Below are 25,076 nucleotides of genomic sequence, written 5' to 3'. Positions count from 1 at the left end.
ACTGGTCTCTTCTCCCTCCTGGGAGAGACCTCTCTCCTCTCTCTCCTGAGAGAGACTCCTCTCAGAGTGTTCTAGAACATTCCTGGCCAGGGGTTTTGTAACTCCCTGGTCAGGTGGTGGCTGCTCCTCCAATCACATCTCAGCTTACAGAGGACAGGATGTAACACAGATCATTGGATGACAGATCTAGCATCATACACAGATTAACTTCTGCCTTGCCAGGCAGGATTCACCACTGCAATGTCCCCTGTGTGATGTGATGACATGCTGTGGGGCTTATTCGCAAACACTCCTTCGCCATTGCATCGGCGAGGGTGTTGCACAATCATAATGTTGTCTTCTATTTTCTGTGAGATTCAGTATTACATTCAAAAAGAACTTTGTGTGTTGTATTTAAATGAGCTGTAATGAATCATGAAGGGGCGGAGAATCCTCACACTGCATATATATGTGACTGAATGATGGATATAATGTGACTTATGATTCTGACACAATACAGTAATTTTACAGCTGTACTATAGAATACCAAGTCCCACAAATAAGACCTCTATTTTACAGTAGTCTTCACTTCAGGAATGAAAGAGCCCTTGTATTCATATTAATGTGAAATTAGAGAGCCAGCCCTCGGTGCCAGCCAAACCTTAGAACATCTGCTATTATACATTTTCCTCCTGGATTATTTCATCTGTACATGCATGATGCCAGGGCCACCCACAAATATGGTTAGTGGCTACAGACCACAGATGTCTGTGGCACTAATATGAGAAGAACTTTCTCCTGAAGTTGTGATTGGTACACAAGATACCCGGGATACACTGATGCCAGTAGGTTCTGAGAGAACATAGTGTAGAATTTGGGGCATTTTATAACTTGGTTAAAGATTGCCTACATGCAAATGTATCCTTAGAAGCCTGGTTGTATAGATGTGGGGACTCCGCACCTTCATGAAACATAAATGTGTTTTTCTGTGTATTTAAAGTTACATAATTTTTATGCATGTAAGTTATATATTTTCTATCTTTTTTCTATCTTTTTTTATATATTGTTGTAGCTATTTTTTTGTTACGACTTATAAATTAAGGAGACTAATACTGATTTTAGGGCTTTCCACTATTTGCTAGAGAAGCTTCTTTTTCTATTTAACTTTCTCATTTCCCCCAGGATCTTTGCCCCATATTTTCTTACAAATGTCTTTACTGATAAATGTCTATTATTGTGCAGCCAGTGTTGATATATGCATATAGACATTTTCATATGTATTATAGTAGTTGTATATTTTTGCATCACATTATTCTGGCTTGGCCCAGCATGAAAAATGACTCCGTTATAGAAGCTGGGCCCTTAGAATTTAGGGGATATATTGGGGGGACCTCCTTTGGAATCTATTTTAGTAGGTAGAATGGGGATTTCAGAAGGGCTCTAGTTTTGGGGTACTTGGTTTATTTTTAATGGAAACTAAGTAATGCAAAACTAGTCAAAAAATGACTAGGTGAAAATGGTTTAAAACACCTCTCTGGAGCTCCATTCTTTTACAGATGGACCTGCTTTACTCCTACATCTTTTATAGCTCTCATCAAGGACATCCATTGTCCATCTATCTTGAGTGACCACTCACCATTGTTATGTGCGGAATACCACTTTAAGATAAATTTAGCTTATTATTCTTTGTGAGAAGACCAAGCATAGATAATATGCAGAATTAAATGTTACATATTCCTTTATTTATATAGCGCACACAGATTACGCAGTGCTGCACAGAGCTTGCCAAATCGGTCCCTGTCCCCAATGGGGCCAATCTAATCAACCTACCAGTATGTTTTGGAGTGTGGGAGGAAACCGGAGGACCCGGCAGAAACCCACGCAAACATGGAGAGAACATACAAACTCTTTGCAGATGTTGACCTGGATGGGACTTTTCCTGGCTATAAAACAAACCCACAAGCGGGTCATGGAGGACATCAAGGAACAAATTAAGGTTAGTACAGAGTCACATAAATATTTAATTAATTTAGGATTTCAAGCAATTTCTTAGTCTAATGTATCAAAAAACATTTTCTAGGAGCATTCTTCATTAAAATATTCTAGTCTTAGCATTCGGAAACGACTTGTGTGTAATACAGCAGAGGTTGGCACATCATGACTGAACTGCTTAGGCACAATCCTCCAGATATTTAGAACAGAGAAATTGAACTTGACAGATGATGAAAACTGTGCATCTCACCTACCACACAGTCATTTGTAGCAATCCCAAGGCCCTGAACGCTTTCTTACAGTATCACCCCATGCCAAACTACACGTGAGATGGGAATATGCCAGCCTTCATCTCATCGGCTCTTCTTTTTTAACCCTCTTCCTTTTCAAGCTAGGGAAGATAACTCTTGGTTACAATTTATATATATATGAAACTGCATTTACATGCCCAACTGCCAGACTCATAAACAGGAAACAGGACAGAGGCAAATCAGAGTACAAAATATAGAAATACAATAGCTAGTATGAGGGGACATCCTCCAGAGTATTTTCAATAAACTAGCTGTTACAGAAAAATATAATGACTCTCCCAAAGAGGGAATCAACATTTTACCACATCAAAATACTGCCCCCCTCAGGTTAGGGTATGAAATGTCTTCTTTAGAATTCCCTTTATAATGTGAAATCTCACCACCGTTACATCCTCCAAAGTCATGTGAAAATGAGCAGAGAAGAGTCATATTTTGCCTTGTTTAGTGAATGCAGAGGGAGCGTCAAATAAAGATGCCCTTATCTCCGATTCTATAGAAACTTGAAACATACCTCAAATTATCATATGTGATTCCCCCTTAAAAACAAACAGAATGGTTCCCATATTGTGATCCTTGCCCTTTTCTTTCCAGAGTTATTGGCATTTTCTTGTAAAATGATATATTCCTCAGCTGCAGAAGTCCTGCCTTGCAGAAGCTGAGTGCAGCCCTGTAGCTGAGTACAGCAGAAACTCTTGACAGTAAAACTACAACCCATCTGAAAAAAACGAGTTCAATCCTGACAACACATTGTAACAGCAATAACTTAGAAAATATTAATGGCAGTATGTAGTTTGTACAAAAGACAATACATAACAGCTGGGTCATCACTTAGTAACTTGGAATGGAATAACTCTGGAATGAGGCAATGTAGAACATACAACTATGTAACATCCATACATTTAGTAAACACAATAGACAAGACTTGGCAACAGACAGTGATTTACATTGTGGCACCGTACCAAGCCGAGTAATAATATGCTGTACATTCACACTACATGGAAATTCATATCCTGCTAGATCCCATTGGCTACCCCACTCCACTCCAAAAGGAAGTTCTCAGGATTTCCATATCTTTTCAATCCATAAAATCTGCATCCCCTGGAGCAGCCCCTTCCAGCACAGGTTTATGCGTAAAGACAAATAGGAAATGATTGTAGCCTATTGGACTTATTCCTTTGGAACCAGGTCCAAGCAAAGCAGCTGTAGCGCAGAACATCGCAGCCCTGTAAACTGCTGACTAGATACTGGCAGATTTACATGTTTCATTCACAATTCCACATCTCTAAGCAGAAGCCAAGTGTTTTCACTTGTAAACAAGAAGCAGATTTATTATCTCCATTTACACTCTGAAAAGTCATAACTTTATAGTAGAAACATGAGCCAAGTGGGCGAATTCATCTTATGGAACCCTTCTGCTTTCAGAGGGAGACAAGAAAGGGTTAATGCACCCTAAGCCCTTGTTATGCCATTGAATTTTACTTTTTATATTGTTTGCAGGCCAAATAAAATTGTTCAGGCAGAATAGTAAATGTTCTATTCCATAAAGATCCTAGAGTGCTGTGATTTACAATGTTATAGCCACTTGCCAGCAATGTCAGAGAATTTCCAGAAACTCCTCACAGCCGAGCTGCTGCTAAGCATGATGGACCCTGGATCATGGCAATGCCATTATGCCAAACTAAATGAGTCTCACACCATATTTTTTCCATTTTAAATACTAAAACAAAATCTGCTTAAAAAAAATCAAAGAAGTGAAAATGAATGCACAAATAACATTGTTTTCCATAGGGAATAGATCTGGGAGAATTTGTCATAAGGAAAAAATGTCACGCCTGAAAGGAAGCCACACCTGAAATCCCCATTTTGCTGATATTTTACCACCATAATCCTGAGCTTGGTAAATACCCTCTGTATAAGGATAACTAGAATTAGACTTCTATTTCTGTAACTGGATTTAACTCATTAGAAAAGAGAAAACAAGAATTTTTATGGTCAATTACAGGACAAACCAATTGAAGCCCATTAGATCCTGGAAATTGAAAACAGTCAACAAGTATGTTTATGTATGACTATGCATAAAAACATGATGAGGTGTTAGAATAATAAGGACTTGGAAGACACAGATTGTAATTCTCCCGTTAGGAATTCATGGGAATTGGAAAGTTGTGCGGTGAACACAAGCCTCTGATGTAGGGCTCCACCTAATGGTTTATATGGAGACAGTATTACAGTCACTCACACATTATATACAAGTTATACATGAGCAAAATGTTTGACTATTGTTTCCAGCACAGAAAAATCATTTGTTACAAATAAGTGACAAGATAAAATGTGTCTCTCAAAATCTAGTATAATACCATTAATAAGTTTTGTTGTGGGAGCCACATATCCACCATTTAGGTTAGGACAGTGCTACTTGTAAGTTGTGGGGAAATTGTGGCATATGTATAGTCTTAAAGTAAATCCACCATCAAAATCCATCATGATAAACCAGGGGCACTTACTCATAGATCCAGGCACTGTGACTGTAGTATTTTTCTTATATTTATTATCCATGGTCTTCTTTCTTCTAAATTGGACTAATGACCCTAAAGGATACTGGGACATTCTCACAGTGGGCTGAAACCTCCTGTGCTGCAGAGAGATTACATCAGGTAGAGGGATTGGGGAGCTGAGGGGAAGACAGTGTAACAGTCTGTGAATCTGCAGCATGGAGGGGTTCTGGGAATTGCCCTAGTAGCCTTTCCGTCTCATTAGCATAATGTTAAGTTGATTTTATAAGAAAGGAGGCAATGCATAATATAAGAAGATGACTACAGTCAGATTTTACATGTAGATTTCCTTTAATGTTTCTATATGGATATAAAGTTGAATAAGCACAGATATTCTAAGGCCTGTTCCACAGAGGTCAGAATTGCCTAGGCTTATCTGCTGTAAAATTGTTGGTGATTTCCCGGTGATAATGTACAATAGCCAGAACTAGCATCAAAGTAGCCATAGTGCCTGCTATGGGGCACTCTCAGTAGGGACCTAGTTACCATCTTCCATATGCAAATAAATTGGATGCAATGGCAGAGAAGGCTGCTGATGTTTCCCATCTCCATCACTGAGCGAATGAGAGAGTTTCTGTTAGGGGGACCAATGATAGGTGAGCATCAGATTTTTATTCCCCCAATTTGACAAAAAATAGATGGGAAGAGGGCATAAGAGTGTAGTGCTACAGAAAAAGGAGGGAACAAGGTATGAGGAGGGCTACAGAAAGTTACACAAAGGGAGACATAAGGAGGAACATTTATTAATTTAGCTGCAGAGTGGCGCTGGAACCGTGCGGGATGTAAATTTGTGGCGCAAGGTATTAATTAATTGCCCCACAGACTAGATTTAGAACTCCATAGACCACCCTTTAGCTGCAGTCTTTTTGCATCACAAATTGCGCAAAAAATGAGTCGGAGACAAATCAAGAGTGTCAGAAAACACCAATATTGTGGGACTTCATAAATGACGGGGAAAGAAATGCAGAAAGGAAAAATAAAAACCCTGCCAGTTTTCCATTTGAAAGGTCATAATAAATGAGCCCCAAGATGTGTGAGGGCCACTACAGAAAGGGAGGCATAGCTGGTAAAGTACAGACAACGAGGCATAGATATGAAGGGGGTATATGAGGTCGGTGGCAACAGAAAGGGGTGTATAAGGTGGTGGGGTTACAGAAAGGAACGCAGGGGGTGCATCAAGGGGTTCATAGGAATCTACAGAAAGTGATGTTTACAAATGGTTCATAAAGTCGTGCATAAAATGTGCGGGGGGGCTAAAGAAAGTGGGTAATTTTAATTGGGGTACAACATAGCGGTAGCATGATGGGTAGGTACTTAAAGAGGGGACATTCTAAGAGGTGACCAGAGGAAATGTGGCATTACACTATATGGGAGCACATAAAGGAGCATTATACTTTGTGCACGTACTAGTGAGTATTAAATCAATTTTAATAAAGGGATAACTGTATGTTCTGGTGGCTGGTAGAATCACATACCACAACCTACATTCAGAGGAATTAGTCACAAGATTGCTATTGGGGGCCAAGCATTTCTAGTTTCACCACCGAGGAGGATAAAGGATGGTAAATTAATTAATTATAATGCCTTTAATTATATAGCACACACAGATTACACAGCGCTGCACAGAGCTTACCAAATCAGTCCCTGTCCCCAATAGGGCTCACAATCTAATCAACCGACCAGTATGTTTTGTAGTGTGAGAGGAAACCAGAGGTCCACGAGGACACCCACACAAACACGGAGAGAACATACAGACTCTTTGCAGATGTTTATCCTGGGACTTGAACCCAGGTCCCCAGTGTTGTAATGCTAACCACTGAGCCACCGTGCTGCCCTTTAAAGCCATGGCATACACCATTTACTTTCATCTGGCTACACTTAGCGTATTCAGAAAATGTGATGTGAACCCAGCCATACACATGAAGATCTTTGGTTCTAACAGTATCATGTGGAGTTAGACATGTAGGGCACAGCTGCTCTTGTGTAGCACGTTACATCAAGAGGCTTCATCCTGTTGATGTATTGCACGGTCTCTTATGTAGCGTTTATTTCTACGCCAGGCCCTGCCTGGTGTAGAAATAAACTCAGCCGGCAAATTTTCACATGCGCTGCAGTGAGTGCGCAAGCGTGGGTACAGATACGCCCCATACCTGCCCACTGCCACGCCTTTTCACGTCTCACAGAATGTTGAGTATTTTCATGGATGTTTTATCCTTATTTTCTCCAATATTTAATATACTAGAGCCATCTGTAACCTGAATGCCATACATATACTACTAACACGTCACCAACGCTTTACTAATCTATGGGTGTAGATATATATTTACTTTATTTACTATAATATGCAGCATTGGTAAAGTGAGCTACTGTATGCACATACATTCAGCCTGAATATTTGTTGTAAGGGGTAAATAGAAGCAAATACTTCATTGACTTTACATGAAATTGTATAAAATGTAAAGGATTTCTGTTCACTCTCCACATCCGGATACATTGCTGTAGCTTTTGTCTCTCTCAATCTATTTAGCTTGTGGCCGGTAGTCAGGGACATCGGGTTCACACGTCATTTATAGCCCGAGGCATGTAGCCACTTATTGACCTTGTTTCACAATATGCAAACTGCACTTAGACAACAAGTCCATAGGAAGCTATGGTTGTATAGCAGATGAGCTGTAGCTGAGTAGAATTTAGAATTTCATTCATTTCAGAGCATTTTTAATAATTTGATGCATTAGAATTATTAAGTAGTTCTGTGTTCAGCAGAATGTCATGATACCATTCCTTATCAAGACAAATGACAGGCGATGGTACTTATACTACATATACTTTTTGTGGTAAAATATCAGAGATTTAACCCTGGTATATTAAAGGAAATCTACCATCAGGAATCTACAAATACAAGATCTGATGGTAGATTCTTACTTGCTCCCTCCTCATTAAACTGTATGTGTCATGTACTGTTACAATCTCAAAGTCCTCTAAAATGTCTTAGTTATATGTTTTTCCGAGATGGACACATTTTCTAACTCGTATGGAGAGAAATTATAGAGTAACTTTATTCAATTACCTTGTGGGGTGATTTATCAAAAGCATCTTAAAGTAAGACTAGACAGTCTTTTTTATCATTGTGTCTGATGCTGGATGATAAATCTTGGGGTAGTATATGACTGTCTAATCCCACTTTGCACCTCCTATTAGTTGTCTTTATTTACGCCAGAAAACTGGGACAAGCATTACATGGCCTCCATATAAGCACTGTAGGTCACCACATGGATTAGGTATTCTCTCTTTTATATCTCTTCTGATGGATCATACAGTGATTAAAATGTCTGCAAATGCAGGGATTTTTTACAGGTTTTGGTCATTAAAGGGGTTTTCCTAACTTATACAATTATCCCTATCCACAGGATTGGAGATAACAAGCTAATCAGTGAGGGTCTAGCTGCTGTGATGCCCACCAATCCGGAGAAGGAGACCGCTTGCTGTAAAAAAAGAATGGGGATAACGTTCTCCCTAATGGGTAGAGTGGCAGGACAAAAATGCTTCCTGCCGCTCCAATAAATTGTATGGGAGTGTTGGATGTAGCCGAGCATAGCAATCGTCAGTCTTCAACTGCCCCCATAAAGCGTGCATGGCATGGCAGGGTGCATGCCCACCCATTAGAGAGAATAGGTGTCCAGCACCCCTACTGATCAGCCTATATGAACAGCTTCACACTACTCTGTGTGCAAAGCTGGATTACGGGAAAATATGCAAAGTTTTCCAGGATGGGATAAGAAAAAGTTGGAAAGCTGGAAGAAGACGGCTCCCTTCACTATGGAGCAGGTGTGTCTGGTTACTGCAGCTCAACTCCCATTCACTTGAAGTCGGGCAAACCCATTTTATGATACAAATCTTGGTCATGTAGGTTAAAGGTTCCAATCTGATGTGTTGTTGTACTGTTTGAACATAATCGAATACATATTAAACTTTGCTGCAATTTTGTTTTGTATCAAGCTGAGTGCAGAGGAAAAATAAATATATAGAAAAAAATCCACTTTAACTTTTTTCGGTCTTTGGGCCCATGATGTTCAATAATAAAGGTTGCGTAGTCTTATGTAAGCAATAAAGGACAAGCTGGAAACATGATGGACACATCTGGGTGTTTTAAAAGAGACATAAAGAATACGGAATAGCCAGCTATAAACCGCACAGCAAGTTTGTGAGCAGAGCAATAAAATCTTGTCTTTGATAAAGTGTCAACAATTCATCACATAAATCATCTATACATCCATTGTAATGAAATTGTCACTATAGAAATGGTACGGGGGTCTCCGATGGGTCACATGGAACACTGACGCAAGAAGAGGGAATTTTGCCTAGAAATGTCCTTAAGTGAACTCGGCATATACGTATGGAAACATACGAGAAGCCATTAGAACCAGGGTCTTAATGATAATGTAATACTTGATGGGAGGAGGTAAGCGATCTCTCTCTCTCTCTATATATATATATATATTATATATATATATATATATATATATATATATATATATATATATGTATATATATATATATATATATATATATATATATATATATATATATGCCTTGCAGAAGTACACAGTGATGATATCATAACTATATCACTCAACTTAGCTGTCACTTTGCGACTTAAATGCAAGGAAGAAGTGCTTCACCATCACTAAATCTGTCACAGCAATGGTGTATAACAGATTGAACAACACGGCCATTGCGCCGTGGAAGGTTATTGTAACATAAAGCCAGAGCTTAATGATCATGTCTTTAGCCAAATGATGGATTCGCTATCTTTATAGTAATTCCTAGTGCCTGCAATAATCTTCGATGTTATAAATGTGCCACCAAGTCACGGCTTTTAGCTCTGTTATTTATTACAAATGGGCCGGCACATAGATATAATCTGCCCAGAGACATCTGTAGTAGATGCAGTCTGTTCCTTTGACAAGTTTTACAATCTGCCCGCTCCCTGGTACAGTCATGTATCTAGTATTAGGTAATAGACAAACACCTTATTTTGTACACCTGTCATATTTTTGTACAATTTTTTTATATCTTGGTACATATCTTAGTATTTCTTCAATGGACAATACTGAAGATATGGCACTTTAATACAATGTAAAGTAGTATACAGCTTGTATAGAGTGTATATTTGGTGTGCCCTCTAAATTAGGCCGCATTCACACTCCGGTTATGAGGGCGTATATCTGCCCGCAAATTTGCAGCCGGGCTTCGTAAAAAGAGCACAAAGGCGTTCTCTGCCATGCCCGCAAAATAAAGAATGCTCCATCTTTGGGCGTAAGAACAGCCATGCGGCACTATTTACCATGATGAGGGAAGGGGTGAGCACTGTGCAATCAGAGCGGGAGCCCAGCAATGGCCATGGATGGTGTGAACATCGACTGTGGCCACTTAGACACAGCACTGAGTACTGACTGCTTTGTCTAAGAAGTTCAGAGGGTTAGAAGCAGGACCTGGTAACTTTATTTTGACAGCAATAATAATCTGCAATACTCACCTTCAAATCCTCTCCTGGGAAAAAATACAAAAGTTAAATAAATATTAAAAAAATATATATAAAAGCTTACTTGTAACTAATGGTATCAATAAAATGAACAGCTTATAACACAAAAAATGAAAATTCCTCCTGACTGTCTTCTACTCATGCATTCTTTACATTTTTTAAGCTGCTAATATACACCTCTTACCCGTATATAATAACACTTGGGCTTGTAAAATTCAATATGTCTGATCCTTCCTTCTCTTTCAGGATAGGTGAGCCAAATGATTATGGTAGATAGTTTATAAGTCCTATCAAGAGTGATGTCATAGCCAGAGGTGGTTGAAGGGGCTTTGATACTGTAACCGCCGGTGCTTCAGCCACGTAAGAACTAGGGGCAGATTGGGCATTTAGAGTAGAACTGGAACAAAGCTCCCCTATTTTTTCATTGGATACAAATGGGCAGTCAGGATCAACACAAATGTGTAGTCAGAAGACTCTACATGGGTCGAACTGAACTAATTTACTATCTTAAGAGATATTTTTATTACGTATTATCTATTGGATCTAATGTAACCTCTGTATAAACATCATGAAGTTATAACAATCTTGCTCAATAACGTTCTCCTAGCCCTTCCCTCTCCCTGTCACAAGACATCAAAGGGCTAAGAAAGTAGCACTTCCAGCTACAGATGTGACCTCGGAAGTTCATTTTTTCCTTGAATTCACTCAAGAAGCTTTATGTGGAGATCTTATATGACAAAGTCTCTTCTTATTAAACTATCACTTGTAAGACTGTTTGATAGGCTTGATAAATCTAAGCATCATATGCAGCATCATATGCAGCTATGCAACATATGCAGCTACTCCATATGCCTTTCCCTTTCCATTATGAATGACCTGCTTACCTTCCTAGGGTGTATAAGATTACATCTATGTTAATCTTAATACTTGACCTAAAATAAGGAACAGTAAACATTGTCCTCTTAATGGTCTGCTATTAGAATGTTCCTCAAATATAACTCAAGAACTTCCTCTGAGACTTCACACACAGATTTCTGTCATCTGTATGTAACAAATCAAGTCTTACTTCATCTGTTTCTGTCTCATCTCCTGTTTGGGAAAAGTCAGGTCTTTTACTGAAGAGGATAAAAAACTTTATCATCTCAAGAATTTTAAGCAGATGTCACCAAGATGTCTGCCTAAAGCTAAACAGCGAGAGTTTCCAGAATCCTTAGAAAGTTCAAGCAGAAGTTTGGTTGCTAAGTAGAAACATAAGGCCTTAACAGAAGTAGAGGAGGGATACATTTTTCTACACTTTCTTATGCTCTGCACGGTCAGGCTAAGTTCACACCTGCTTCATGCGTCAGCTAACCTTTGAGGAAATGAAGAGGAATGGAAGGCCTTCTGTTTACATTCTTATTTGTAGTTTAGTTTCCATTACACTCTCCGAAACTGGCTTATAAATTTTCCCTTCATACAAGGACATAAAAGGGAACTTTTGTCATTCCACAAGTAGATGACCACCTTCTCTATGTGTAACATGACATGTTTGGCAAATGCATAGTATGTTTATAGAAGAAGAGACGCTAAGCGATGTCCCAGACAATGCAGAGCAGTAGGAGGTTTCAGACTAATGGGTCACTGTAGAAGAGGGCAGCAACAAAGAGAAGGAGCTGAGTGGGCAAAAGAAAGGGTGATTTAATGTAAAGGGAGATTTTCCGGGTTGGTCAGACACTAGTCTGAAAACTGTGCAACTGTTTAGTTTGATGTACAACCAACATTTCTCTTTTATTGGAATACCCCTTAACCCCTTAAGGACGCAGCCATTTTGTAGCTTAAGGCTCAGCCCGATTTTTTGGATTCTGACTTGCGTCTCTTTATACGGTTATAACTTTTGAACACTGTTACTTATCAAAGCGATTCTGAGATTGTTTTTTCCCCACATGTTGTACTTCATTTTAGTGGTAAATTTTGGCAGATAAGTTTTGCATTTATTTACAAAAAAAAAGAAAATATGATAAATTTTTGGAAAAATTTGCCATTTTCGAAATTCAAAATCATTGCGTTTTCAGGCAGATCGATTTACCAGCTAAATAAGTTGCTGAATAACATTTCCCATTTGTCTACTTTACATTTTCATAATTTCTGAAATGTCTGGATAATTTATTTTGATGTCACGCGGCTTGCAAATAGAATATCGCTTTTCCGGATTTTCAGAATTGACTATTTTGGGGATAAATACAGTTTGGAATGAAATTTTACATATTTAGCATCAAAACCCCCCATATAACCAACCCATTTTCAAATCTGCACCCCTCAAGCTATCAGAAACAGCTTTTACGAAGATTGCTAACCCCTTGAGATCTTCATAGTAATTGAATCAAAATGGAGGTGAAATTTAGAATGGTCATATTGTTCCCTTATACGTTCATTTAGCCCTAAAATTTACACATTTCCAAAAGATAAAAAGAGAAAACCCACCATACAATTTGTTCTGCAATTTCTCCTGAGTACAAAGACCCCCCACATGTGGCTGTGACTTGTGTTATGGGGGCACAGCGAGGCGCAGAAGGGAAGGAGGGCGCTGCAGCTGCCAGGATTTTAGTTTCCTCATTGGCCCCTTTTGAAGGCTATAAAATTTTCGCTTTTTCGTTATTGGGGCCATGTGATGCCATTTTTTTTGCGGGATGAGATGCTTTTTCCAATGTTACCATTTTGGGGTTTGTATCACCTATTGTTGAAAATTTAGGAACGTTTTTTGAGGACAGGAGTAGAAAAGCATCAATTCTGTACTGGATTTTTTACTTCTTTTTTTTTTGGTGTTCACCGTATAGACTAATAATCATGTTATCTTTATTCTATGGGTCGATACGATTACGGGGATACCAAACATGAATATATTTTCTTACGTTTTACTAAATTTGTCAAACAAAACCCTAATGTGGGGAAAAATCTATCATTTATGTATTGCCGTCTTCCAAGTGGCATAACTTTGTTACTTTTTTGGCTACGGAGCTGGTTGATGGCTTGGAGGGTTTATAACAGTTTTTTTTTACGGCGTTTATAGTGCGGGTTCAATAATGATTTACTTTTATTCTACGGGTTGTTACGGACGCGGTGATACTATATATGTGGGGTTTGTGTTATGATTTAGACTTTTTTTTGAGTTATATGTCTCTTTATATGTTTTGGGGGTTTGGGGCATTTTTAGTGATTTATGACTTTATTTTTTTATTGAATAACTTTTTTTTTTACTTTTTCACTTTTATACCATGGGACATGAAGAAGCAATCTTCTGATTGCTTCTTCATGATAATATTCTGCAATACTCATGTATTGCAGAGTATTATCAGTGTCAGCCTATACACTTGCATAGGCTGGCACTGTGCCAGTAAGATGACGTCACAGACGCCATCTTACTGGCAATTCTTGCAGGTAACTCTGGGGTCCAGATCGGACCCCAGAGTTACTATAGCAACGATCGGCGCACCCCGAAAACGGTTCGGGGGGGCCGATCGTGGGGGAAAGATCCCCCAGATACATGTTAGATGCCGCGGTCGCGCTGACCGCGGCATTTAACGGGTTAAGCACCCGCGATCGGAGACAACTCCGATCGCGGGTGTTACACTGGGGTGCCGGCTATCAGTCACAGCCGGCACCCCGTCTTTCCCGATGCCGGTTCGGCTCAGATCTTGAGCTGAACCGCATCAGCTCAGCGTCCGATATATCGGACGCTGAGCGCTAAGTCACTGCGCTCAGCGTCCGATATATCGGACGCTGAGCGTTAAGAGGTTAAGGAAATTTTCTACATGGAAGCTGAACAGGCATCTAGAGTATATGGTGGTAATTCAACTCTTACCTAATGAGTTATTTTGGGAAAAATTAAACCAATCTTAAGGAGATAAAAATCTGCCTTTCCCCAGAGAATAACAGATACCTGCCCTGCAAGGTAATCTAAATGTGCATGTATATGGGGTATTCAAAGGTAAATAGGTTTATTAATATCTACAAATAAAAAATATCTACAACTAGAATATACATTGGGTACGGAAAGTATTAAAATGCCTTTAAATTTTTTTCTCTCTTTGTCTAATTGCAGCCAACTGGAAAAATCAAAAAAGTTCTTTTTTAGCCTTTTAATGTACATTCTGCAGCCCATCTTTCCAGAATAAAACAGAAATGTAGAAATTTTGGCTTATTTACTAAACAAGAAAAACTGAAATATCAAATGGCCTAAAGTATTCAGATCCATTGCTGTGACACTCATATTTAACTTACATGCTGTCCATTTCGCTCTGATCCTCCTTGAAAAACTGAAATATCAAATGGTCTAAAGTATTCAGATCCATTGCTGTGACACTCATATTTAACTTACATGCTGTCCATTTCCCTCTGCTCCTTCATTGGAGTCCAGCTGTGTTTAATTAAACTGATTGGACTTGATTAGGAAAGGCACAAATCTATCTATATAAGATCTTGCAGCTCAAAGTGCATGTCAGAGCACATGGGAATCATGAGGTCAATGGAACTGACCAAGGAGCTCAAAAAGGCACAGATCGGGCCAAGGTTACAAAAGAATTTCTGCAACACTCAAGTTTCCTAAGAGCACAGTGGCCTCAATAATCCTTAAATTGCAAAAGTTGTGGACAAAGACAACTCTTCTTCGACCTGGCGTTCTCCCAGAATATGAGAAATAATTCTCTGGTTTGATGAGACAAAGACTAAACTTTTTGGTGTTAATTGTAAACATTATGTGTGGAGAAAACCAGGCACTACTTATCACCTGCCAAATACAATCCCAAAAGTGACACATGGGGGTGGCAGAATCATAATATGGGGGTGTTTTTCAGCTGCCGGGACAGGACGACTGGTTGAAATTTAAGGAAAGATGAATTTGGCCAAGTACAGGGAAATCCTTGATGAAAACCTCTTCCAGATTGGGCCGAAGATTCACCTTCCAACAAGACAATGACCATAAGCAAACAGCTAAAAAGACACAGCAGTGGCTTCAAAACAAATCTGTGACCATGTTTGACTGGCCCAGCCAGAGCCCTGAACTACAGCCAATTGAGCATCTCTGGAGAGACTTGAAAATGGCTTCAACCAACGTTCACCATCCAACCTGAGGGAACTGGAGAGGATCTGCAAGGAAGAATGACCGCAAATCCAGGTGTGAAAACTTTCCCAAGAAGAATCATGGCTGTACTACCTCAAAGGCATCTTCTACTCAATACTGAGCAAAGGGTCTGAATACTTATGACCATGTGATATTTCAGTTTTTTTTGGTCTAATAAATTAGCAAAAATATCTACATTTCAGTTTTTTTCTGACATTATGTGGTGCAGAGTGTACATTAATCAATAAAAAAGAACTTTTTTGATCCTCTCAATTAGCTTCAATGAAGCAAAGAGTTAAACATTTAAATGGCTCTGAATTCTGTACTCACTGTAAAATATAAAAATATAAAAATATCTACTGTATGTGTATCAGTGAGCATCTCTACACTAGCAACACTACACTACACTAGCGACTTAATAGCTTTTATGATGCATTTACATTTCATTATAACTCACGGTTATGGATGAGAGTAAAAAGAAATGCTAAATTTAAATGAAGATACTTGTTTACAACCTACATCTTGGTTTAAACCACATTCGAGAAGAATAGAAGTAGTAATAGAAGAAATGCCAAGTTTTTACCTCAAACAATGTTTCATGTAAATATTCCGACAGCATTTTTAAGTGTACAAATTAAACAATGAGCTTCTTCAGACGACTCCTTTTTTTCTTTTCCTCATATTATTGATCACCGTTAACACAGCATCAGAGATCTTTGTATATTTCTCCAAGCTGCGTGTTTGGTTTTCTTAGAGGAGACCAATTTTAGGAGAACAGACCCATAGTGCAGATTCTAAAAACCCAAATTTGGTTAAAAATCAATTAATTATTCTCACAAACATGTGAAATTCAAGACAGCAAAATCAATGCCCGACCCTGGATTTCACCATGAAGCCTCTTCTGGGGCATATTGCTTCAAGAGAAGCTTTATGGCCAAACCCAAGGTCGGGCGTTGATGTTCCTGGATATTACCGTGAATGTAGTTTGTACTTATCTACAAGCTCCCTATTTTTTCATCACCAACTAGTACAGATTTTATTTGTTAATTTTACAACTTCATTATACTTCACAAAACTGCAGGGAAAAACATTTTCATACTCTGATCCTGGAGAACACTGCAGAGCAGATATCTGTAAGAGAGTACTGGACAAGACCAAGTATTTTAGTACTTATCAAGTAGCTGAGACAGTTTTGAAGCCACAGGCTGAGCACCGGAATGCTCCCTAATTTGTGTTGCATGGTGCCTAGTGCAGCTCAAAAACGGTCGTATGTGACACATATGTGGTGCAGACACTTCTTAAATACCCATGCAAGCAGTTTCCACTAGAAAAAAAACATAGAAAGTCCGACAGAAAACTGGCGCAAAGCCCTTAGTAAATGTGCCCCAATGTCCTAAGTACATAACCAGTAAATGCTTCATACAGGGCAAACCCTACTGACCTCTCCAAACAGTCCAAACCACACTATTCCCCATGCACTGCAAACTATAATACTCCCATTATAAAGTACAAACCACAACACTTTTGCTACAGAGAAACAACAATACCCTAGATGTCACAGAGTGCAAACCTCAATTAATATATCATATGTTACAAAACCACAGCATTCCCCATTCAGTGCAAACTACAAAGCCCATACTATACAGTGCCAGCCACACTACAAGTATCATAGGGTGCACATTACAATCCTCCCTATGTAGTGTCAATCCATCATACAGTGCAAACTACAATGTCTCTACTATACAGAGCAAGCCACAATATACATAAATCATAGTGTTTAAACTATAATACTCTGTATATAGTATCAGCCATAATAATCGCCCAACTACAATGCCCCCTGATACTGCGCTACATACACAGTCATTGCCTCTGCTCATCTACAATGCTGGAGGACACTTACCTTCCGCACTCTCTCTTGCTGCTGTCCTCTCTCTGTTGCAGGCGGTGGCCTCATTATTCTGTTATTACTTTTATCAATACGTATATAGATAGGAGGCTGCGCTGAGTGTACTGTCTAGGAGCCTGTGCTGTGCTGTACTGTATACAGTATGTGCTTTAATTTCTCTGCTTTGTTTCATCCTATAAAAACATTTTTTACATATCTTCCCTTCTAACTAACAGAAAATCTGTTTCCTGCAGTGTACACAGGGGAATGGCTCTAGTGACATGGGAATCTGTCCTTCACATACTGATACCATCCCCAAGGACATTGATTATACTCGTTCTAGGGAAGGTTAAAGGCTAAATAGCAAACTATGAATAAATGTGCTGGTGACATTTCACATGCCGGCCCATAATAAGAACATTAATAATTACATTATACAGGCAGTCCCCGGGTTACGTACAAGATAGGGTCTGGAGGTTTGTTCTTAAGTTGAATTTGTATGTAAGTCGAAACTGTATATTTTATCATTGTAGATCCAGACAAAAAAATTTTGGCCCCAGTGACAATTGGAGTTTAAACAACTTTTGCTGCAATGGGACCAAGAATTATCAATAAAGCTTCATTACAGACACCTTGCAGCTGATTATTGCAGTCTGGGACTATAGTAAAGCATTCAGAAAGCTTCACCAGAAGTCAGAGGGGTCTGTCTGTAACTATGGGTTGTCTGTAAGTCGGGTGTCCTTAAGTAGGGGACCGCCTGTATTACGTTTATAAATGATTGTTTGTGGTACACATTCTCCATTAGATAACATCAGTCTTTACGACAGACATCATAGACATAGACAGTATTGTGCCCCGGGCCATCAGCCCTTTGTATTGTGATGTACAGTGAGCTGTGTTTAGTGTGAATGGTAATCCATAAACTCCATCAGCATTATAGAGAAGAGAGCCGAATGTAACATCATTATAATGGATATTTATTCCAATTTTGCTACATTTAAATAGTTTTTTTTTTTTTGGTAAAAAATTAAAACATGTAGTTCTTCTTGCTCTGAAACAAGTTAATTGTTTTCCTTGTGACATATTAAAGGGAATCTTTCAGCAGTTTTGACCCGATGGTGTAGATATTGTCCCTGATGATCTATGTAACATACCTTTGCATGTGTTTTTAGGAGTAGCAAGACTGTGGAAAAAGCATTGAAATTCCAGGATTGTAGCTGGATTCAGGAGCAATCTGGTACACTGGTGTGTGAGGTATCTTCTGTGTACCGCAAGATGCTCGATTTACTAGAGATTGCAGCTTATTTGTATCTGGTGTAGCGCTCCTGACCTGGTGTAAAATCCAGCTATAACCTGCGCTGGCACAGACTGTAGTGAATTTGGGGAACCTGGGCGTCTTCTTCCTGGCCTACCCTGTAACCCACCAGGCCCACTTTCCAAATAGGGCAGGGATACTGACTTTTTTCATGCCTTGCACCCTAGAAAAATGGTTTACATTGTTCTCTATTATTTTTTTTATAACGGATTGTGAACACATAAAAAAAAATTCCTTATTCTCCCCCAAATAAGGGCTAATAGAATGGAATAGAACAATAGACATGACATCACACATTTTTGAAGAGGAACAAGTTTGTACAGCAAGCCCTGTAGTCTTTATACATGTTCCAGCATTCTTCTAAAAAAGACTTTTATTGATGTCATCTGCTCCAGTCATGGAGGCAGGGCACTGCAGTATACAGTCAAGTTACTTCACCCTTCTCACATACTCTCACACTGCTAACCAAGCCCCTCACTTGGGTTAAGGGGCAAGGCTGATTTCTCTTCATATAGCCAGTGTGTATCTCAACACCCACTTTCCTGAGGGAGTGGTTAATGATTTAGCAGAGCTGAGTCACACAAAGCCTCTGTTTCTTTCTCCCCTGCTCCCCAGGCGGCCGGAATTAGTCCAGTATTTATGTTCACAAACTGATTGTTTAGCTTTGCAGCCATGGAAAGGAACAATTCGAATTAAGGGCAATGCTTTATAACCCCTTTAGGATGCAGCAAGTTTATAGCTTAAGACTCATTTTTTGTAATCTGGCATGTGTCACTTTATAAGGTGAAAACTTTTGAACACTTTGGGGGGATTTACTAATTCTGGCGCAAGCACGACTGTCGGCATCAGATTTCAGTCTCCTGAAAGCACAGCCCGATGTATTAAAATGGGGCACAGCTGTAAGTAATTACTGGGTAGACGGAACTAATAAGTCGTGCCCCATAAAAATGAGATGTGCACCAAAATTTTACATGGACTGCCCTTAATTTTGCTCTCTGACCATTTTTTTCCTGGTCTATTGTGTGCCAAAATTGTGCCTAAAAATGCAGACAAAATACACATAAATGTGACGGATAATGTGGAAAAGTTAGGCCACACCCACTTGCGCAAAAAAAAAAATGGAGGAGTCGGAAACATCTGTTCTTTCTGGCGCAAACTCATTATAAATGATCCCCAACAATTCTGCGCCCAAAAAACAAAAAAGATCCCAGCATTTTTAGGCGAGGATACGATAATACATGTCCCCCTTTAACATGTATAAGTGATTTTGTGATTCCTCTTTTCATCACATGTAGTATTTCAAGTTAGCGGTAATTTTTGGCTGTTAAGTTTGGAATTTATTTATACATAAATGAAAAAATTATGAATTTTTGGAAAAATGCATTATTTTCTAAATGATCTTGTTTTCGGACAGATAGTTTTACCACCCAAATTAGTTACTAAGCAAAATTTTCCACTGGTCTGCTTTATTTTCTCATAATTTTTTTTATATTATTCTCATTTCACACAACTTACAAATCAATCACCGGTGTTCTGTATTTTCAAGGAGATTTCAGATTTAACTTTTTTGGGGATCATTATTGTTTTTAATGAGATTTGGCATGTATAATATTAGAAACCCCTATATATCACTCATTTTCAAATCTGCAGCCCTCAAACTATCATAAACTGTTTTTATAAAGTTTGTTAACCTTTCTAAAGTTTGTCAACAGTGCCCCCCTTTACAGAAATGGCCAGCCGTGCCCCACTTTACATAAATGACCAGCAGTGCCTCCCTTTACAGAAATGCTCAGCAGTGCCCCCTTTACAAAAATGGCCAGCAGTGCCCCCCTTTACAAAAATGGCCAGCAGTGCCTCCTTTACAGAAATGGCCAGCAGTGCCCCCCTTTACAAAAATGGCCAGCAGTGCCCCCTTTACAGAAATGGCCAGCAGTGCCCCCCTTTACAAAAATGGCCAGCAGTGCCCCCTTTACAGAAATGGCCAGCAGTGCCCCCCTTTACAAAAAGGGCCAGCAGTGCCCCCTTTACAGAAATGGCCAGCAGTGCCCCTTTAAAATAATAAAATTAGTACTTACCTCAGGCGCTCACCCGCGGCATTCCCTTCTCCCCCGGCTTGTCTTCTCTCCTCAGCTCTGGCTTCCCTGCAGTGCAGGCAGAGGCACGTCTATGCTCTCTACCCACCCACATGCACACACTGTGACATGGCCTGTCGCAGCCTGATGACGTCACGCCGTGTGTGTGCATGCAGGCAGAAAGCATGGACATGGGCAGGCACTGCATAGGTAGTTTATCTGTAATCTGACATGTTTGTTAGGATAACCCTGTATAATTGTACACACAGTTTTTTGCATACCTTGTGCTTGTAATCATACTTACATTAATACATACTTTTGCTGTCATTTAATATTTACAAAGTGCCGTTCAGCGCTGTACTGTTCCCATGTATGTTATTTTTATCATGACTTTTTTGCATTAGTAAAGTGACAAGCTTCTATCTTTTGAGTTCTTGGTTTGATTGAAAGATGCGGGGAGAATACAAGCCGGGTGAGAAGAGGAAGGAGATGAGTACTAACTTTTTTTAATATATATACCCGAGTATAAGCAGAGTTTTGTGCTGAAAAACTTGGCTTATACTCGAGTATATACTGTTATTTTCCATTGCTACATTAAAGATTGTTTTACAGAAGAAAAACAGTCAAGCAGACAGGTTGACCTTTAGAATGACAGGTGCTGTCTGGAAAGTTGTTTACACTTTAGAATCTTGCTGCCATAGAATATTATTGGGACTCAATGTAAGTCTATGGGAAACGCTTTATCGTTGTATTTGTGCAAAATGTACCACTCTTCCCCTTGTATAAGGTATGTAAGAACTATCCCAGTCCTTACTATCTTACAGTTAGGGAACAAAGTTTGGAGACGAAGGCTGACAGTCTACCTGAGCAACCAGATTAAGAAGCTAAGATGGCTATAATCTTCTTCTGAGAAAGACGGACAGCTAGCCCACACCTTTTCTCAGCATAGGAAAAAAACACCAATATAAAATCCTGAAGCAGATTTCTTTGTCTTTGAGTAAAATAAATGCTCTGCCCTTTCTGTGCTGCTTCTTTGGTTCCTTTCACTTGGTCTCCACCAGTGATGGCAAACCTTTTAGAGACCGAGTGCCCAAACTACAACATAGACCCGCTTATTTTTTGCAAAGTGCCAACACAGAAATTTAATTTGTGATTTATACACCCTTCTCTGTCACAGTTTTCATTGATACCAGCCCCTGAGGACACCAATAAAGCAGAAAATAGTCTGTCACTTTAAATTACCTCTGCACAGCAAGTTCTGGGCTGTCTGGGACTGCAGGAAGATACCTGGAGTCATCTCTGGTGATGGCCTGAGTGCCCACAGAAAGGGCTCTGAGTGCCACCTCTGGCACCAGTGCCAAAGGTTAGCCATCACTGGTCTACACCATAACGTGATGATGTGCTGGACATCATATTAAATTACATTACCATTCATCCTGCTACATGCATCATAGGTCGGAAGAGGCAAGATGACGATATTGCACTGCTGGCTACAGAACAGCAGAGATGTCACTAAACAGATCTCCTGAAGTCCGATGCACAATGTCAATCACAGAGGAGGAGGCATTCAGAGTTCCTTACCTTGACTTCAGTGTTAAATTCTCCGCCTCCTTGACTTTATACAACTAATTTATAACTCACTGAATGATTTTCTGAATGATGGCACCACACTGGGCCATAAAAGAAACATTATTTGGAAGTTCGTCAGCTGCTTGGCAATATACTGGTGGTGGATTATTAGGTCAATTTCTGATGACAGGTTCCCTTTAATAAACCCGCAGAGATGTGTCATGGCTGGAAGAAGTCACCTAAAAGATCACACTGATGAGAAGAGACCAGCGGTGTCATCTGTAAATCATTGGATTACACTGCAGCCTCTGTGCAGGACTGGTATCTACTTCTATATGGTCAAAGTGCTTGCGTGGGTTTCCTACGGGTACTCTGGTTTCCTTCCACACTCCAAAACATACTGTTAGGTTGTTTAGATTGTGAGCCCCTTGCAGACAGGGACCAATTAGACATGCTTGTGCAGCGCTGTGTAATCTGTGTGCGCTATATAAATAAAGAATTATTATTATTATGTATCATGAGTGAAATTGGCCTTTGTATGTTGGTAATTATTAAAAATACATAGAGGTTATATTTGGGAAATTATTGCTAGTAATGGGGAATGTAGGAATAGTGGGGGAACTACCTAAATGGAGACATAAGGTGGGAGATGCTACAGAAAGGCAGCAAAAGTTGGGGATACAGAAAGGGGAGCATATGTTTGGGCATGCAGAAAAATATACAGGGGGGTATTTTGAATGAGATTCTACAAAGAGGGGAACTATATTTTGTTGGCACACATTGAGGCGGGCTTAAAATTAACTAGTGCCCTACATCGCAATGAACCATGACAGTTGCGGGGGGAGGGGTGGCTGGTCATTGCCAAAAGTTTGCTACAAGGCCCAATGAGTTCTAGTCATGCCCCTGCTGTACACATGAACACTACAACCAACTTTGACCTCAGCAATGATTATGGCATATATGGCGCAAAACCACTCAGACCAGTGTTGATACAGGGGTCACGCATACCTGTCGTGAAAGTCATCACCAGAGTGGCAGCCCAGGAATGGCAGGGGATTTACAAGGTGAGTGAGTAAATGCTGGACTTTTAACTACTACTTTTAGCTGTGTAGAATACTGTGGCTCTCTTAGTACCGGATCGAAATTACTGCCTTGTGGGGCTGAATGATAAGCAAACACTATTTCCTTTCTGCACGCACAGTACTGCTGAGTGTAACTGAGAACAAGCATCTTCCGGAGAACAACCTCATGTTTTATATCTTTGATGAGCTCTAACGTATATTTATTTCGTAATAACACACATGTGGTCATATCCTTAAAGGAGTAATGAATCAGCTAGGAGTAATGTGTCTGAAGCTTCTCAAAACTGGAGATAAGTGACCAAAAGGAGTGATCATTTCTTACATTACTAGGTAGTAATACCAGATAGGTTTTTTCTAAAAATGTGTCACTTCAAAGCCACCTTCTATTACTCAGGGCGATATCTGGTATTGCCAGGGGGAGTTGCATGATCCCCATAATATACTGCAGCCATAAATTAATTCTAACACCTAAAATACACAGACTATTGGTGGGACTTTCCAATTTAGGGATTATCTGAAATTTTAAACCATTTTGTAATACACTTATCAATATCAATATATTGCAACACAATCATTTATAGAACAGTTTCACATCTCAGATTAAGATGCAACATGTGAAATCCGAGTTTGTACCTTTTGATATCTCACATATTTTGTAAGTATAATGGCCCAAAGTTTAGCCCCATTTAAATAATTCTCAGATTTGACAGCCTTGTCCAAAACTTGCACTTCTAGATCACTTACAGCAGGTAGGATGGTATGCCACTACAGAACTTATTCATGGCATATTCTGCCATATTTACCTTGTCACAAAAATGTTGTCCCACACTAATTGCACATATAGAAACCATATAGAAGTTGTCAGAACCAACCTGCCGAAAACCCCGAGGACCCCCAGCTGCAGAACAGTTCACATCATGAAGCCACTAAATGTAAAGCACCTTATCCTAGAGCACTCACCCTGCGCTGCTCCCTGCTCACTGCCTTGGAGGCGCTCTGCCTGATCTCGGCCGCAGTGCCTGGCTTCAGGATGCTTTTGGTGAATCTCCTGGAGACTTCCATCCACTAGATGACTGGGACCACTGGTGGTGCTAGCGCTGCTGGTGGAGATATAGAGGCTACTGGTGACAGGTCACATACTGCAGAGCGGGCAGGAAACCTCTCAATACTCTATGACTGCTGCTCAAGGAAGCAGAACTCACTGTCTTCCTCTTTATCTGACATGATACAAAGTTCAGCTGTGCCTTCCACTGCTGCACGAGACTGTACACACAATCCCTGGAGATTCCCAAGAAAATCTACACAACTTTCCAGCAGGTTTCAGGGAAGTGAAATGAATTCACCATGTGCTGCTGGGATTTTTCACACAGCAATGGTAACAAGCGAGCTAGACGCCTGTCATAAAACTACAGCCCTTACCTATATATGTCTCTGGGAAACTTGTGTGCCCACCAATAAGCTGCCATTACAGCTCACCCAATTTTGCAGCCCCCTTCAACCTGTGTGTTCTGATAGTAAAGTCTTATTTATGGTCACGTAACATAAAAAACTAATTGGAACAATGGATTATATTCTTACCAAATATCCCCTTTCTGCCTTCACAACTGAACAAAAGCAATAATAATAATATTAATAATAATAATAATAATACAATGTGTATAAAAAATCCACATTATTTCCCT

The 25,076-nt window shown here is 39.6% G+C and overlaps 1 protein-coding gene across 2 annotated transcripts in view; it reads right to left on the bottom strand.

Moving 5' to 3' along the window:
• DOCK10 (dedicator of cytokinesis 10) overlaps positions 1 to 24,517 on the bottom strand; it is a 180,824-nt gene extending 156,307 nt beyond the window's left edge. Inside the window, exon 1 of one of the 2 annotated variants that reach the window (XM_072143057.1) lies at positions 24,355 to 24,517. In XM_072143057.1, the coding sequence (XP_071999158.1) occupies positions 24,355 to 24,456 (102 nt within the window). In that variant the 5' untranslated portion in view covers positions 24,457 to 24,517. Of the gene's footprint in view, positions 1 to 17,371; positions 17,579 to 24,354 lie in introns of those variants that run through there. The other variant, XM_072143060.1, reaches the window with a different exon arrangement.
• Between the last annotated feature and the right edge of the window lie 559 nt (positions 24,518 to 25,076).

The sequence above is a fragment of the Engystomops pustulosus genome, chromosome 3 (assembly GCF_040894005.1).
Source record: "Engystomops pustulosus chromosome 3, aEngPut4.maternal, whole genome shotgun sequence".
NCBI lineage: Eukaryota > Metazoa > Chordata > Amphibia > Anura > Leptodactylidae > Engystomops > Engystomops pustulosus.
Note: the sequence above shows the minus strand (reverse complement) of the source record. Positions and strands in the feature narration are given on the sequence as shown.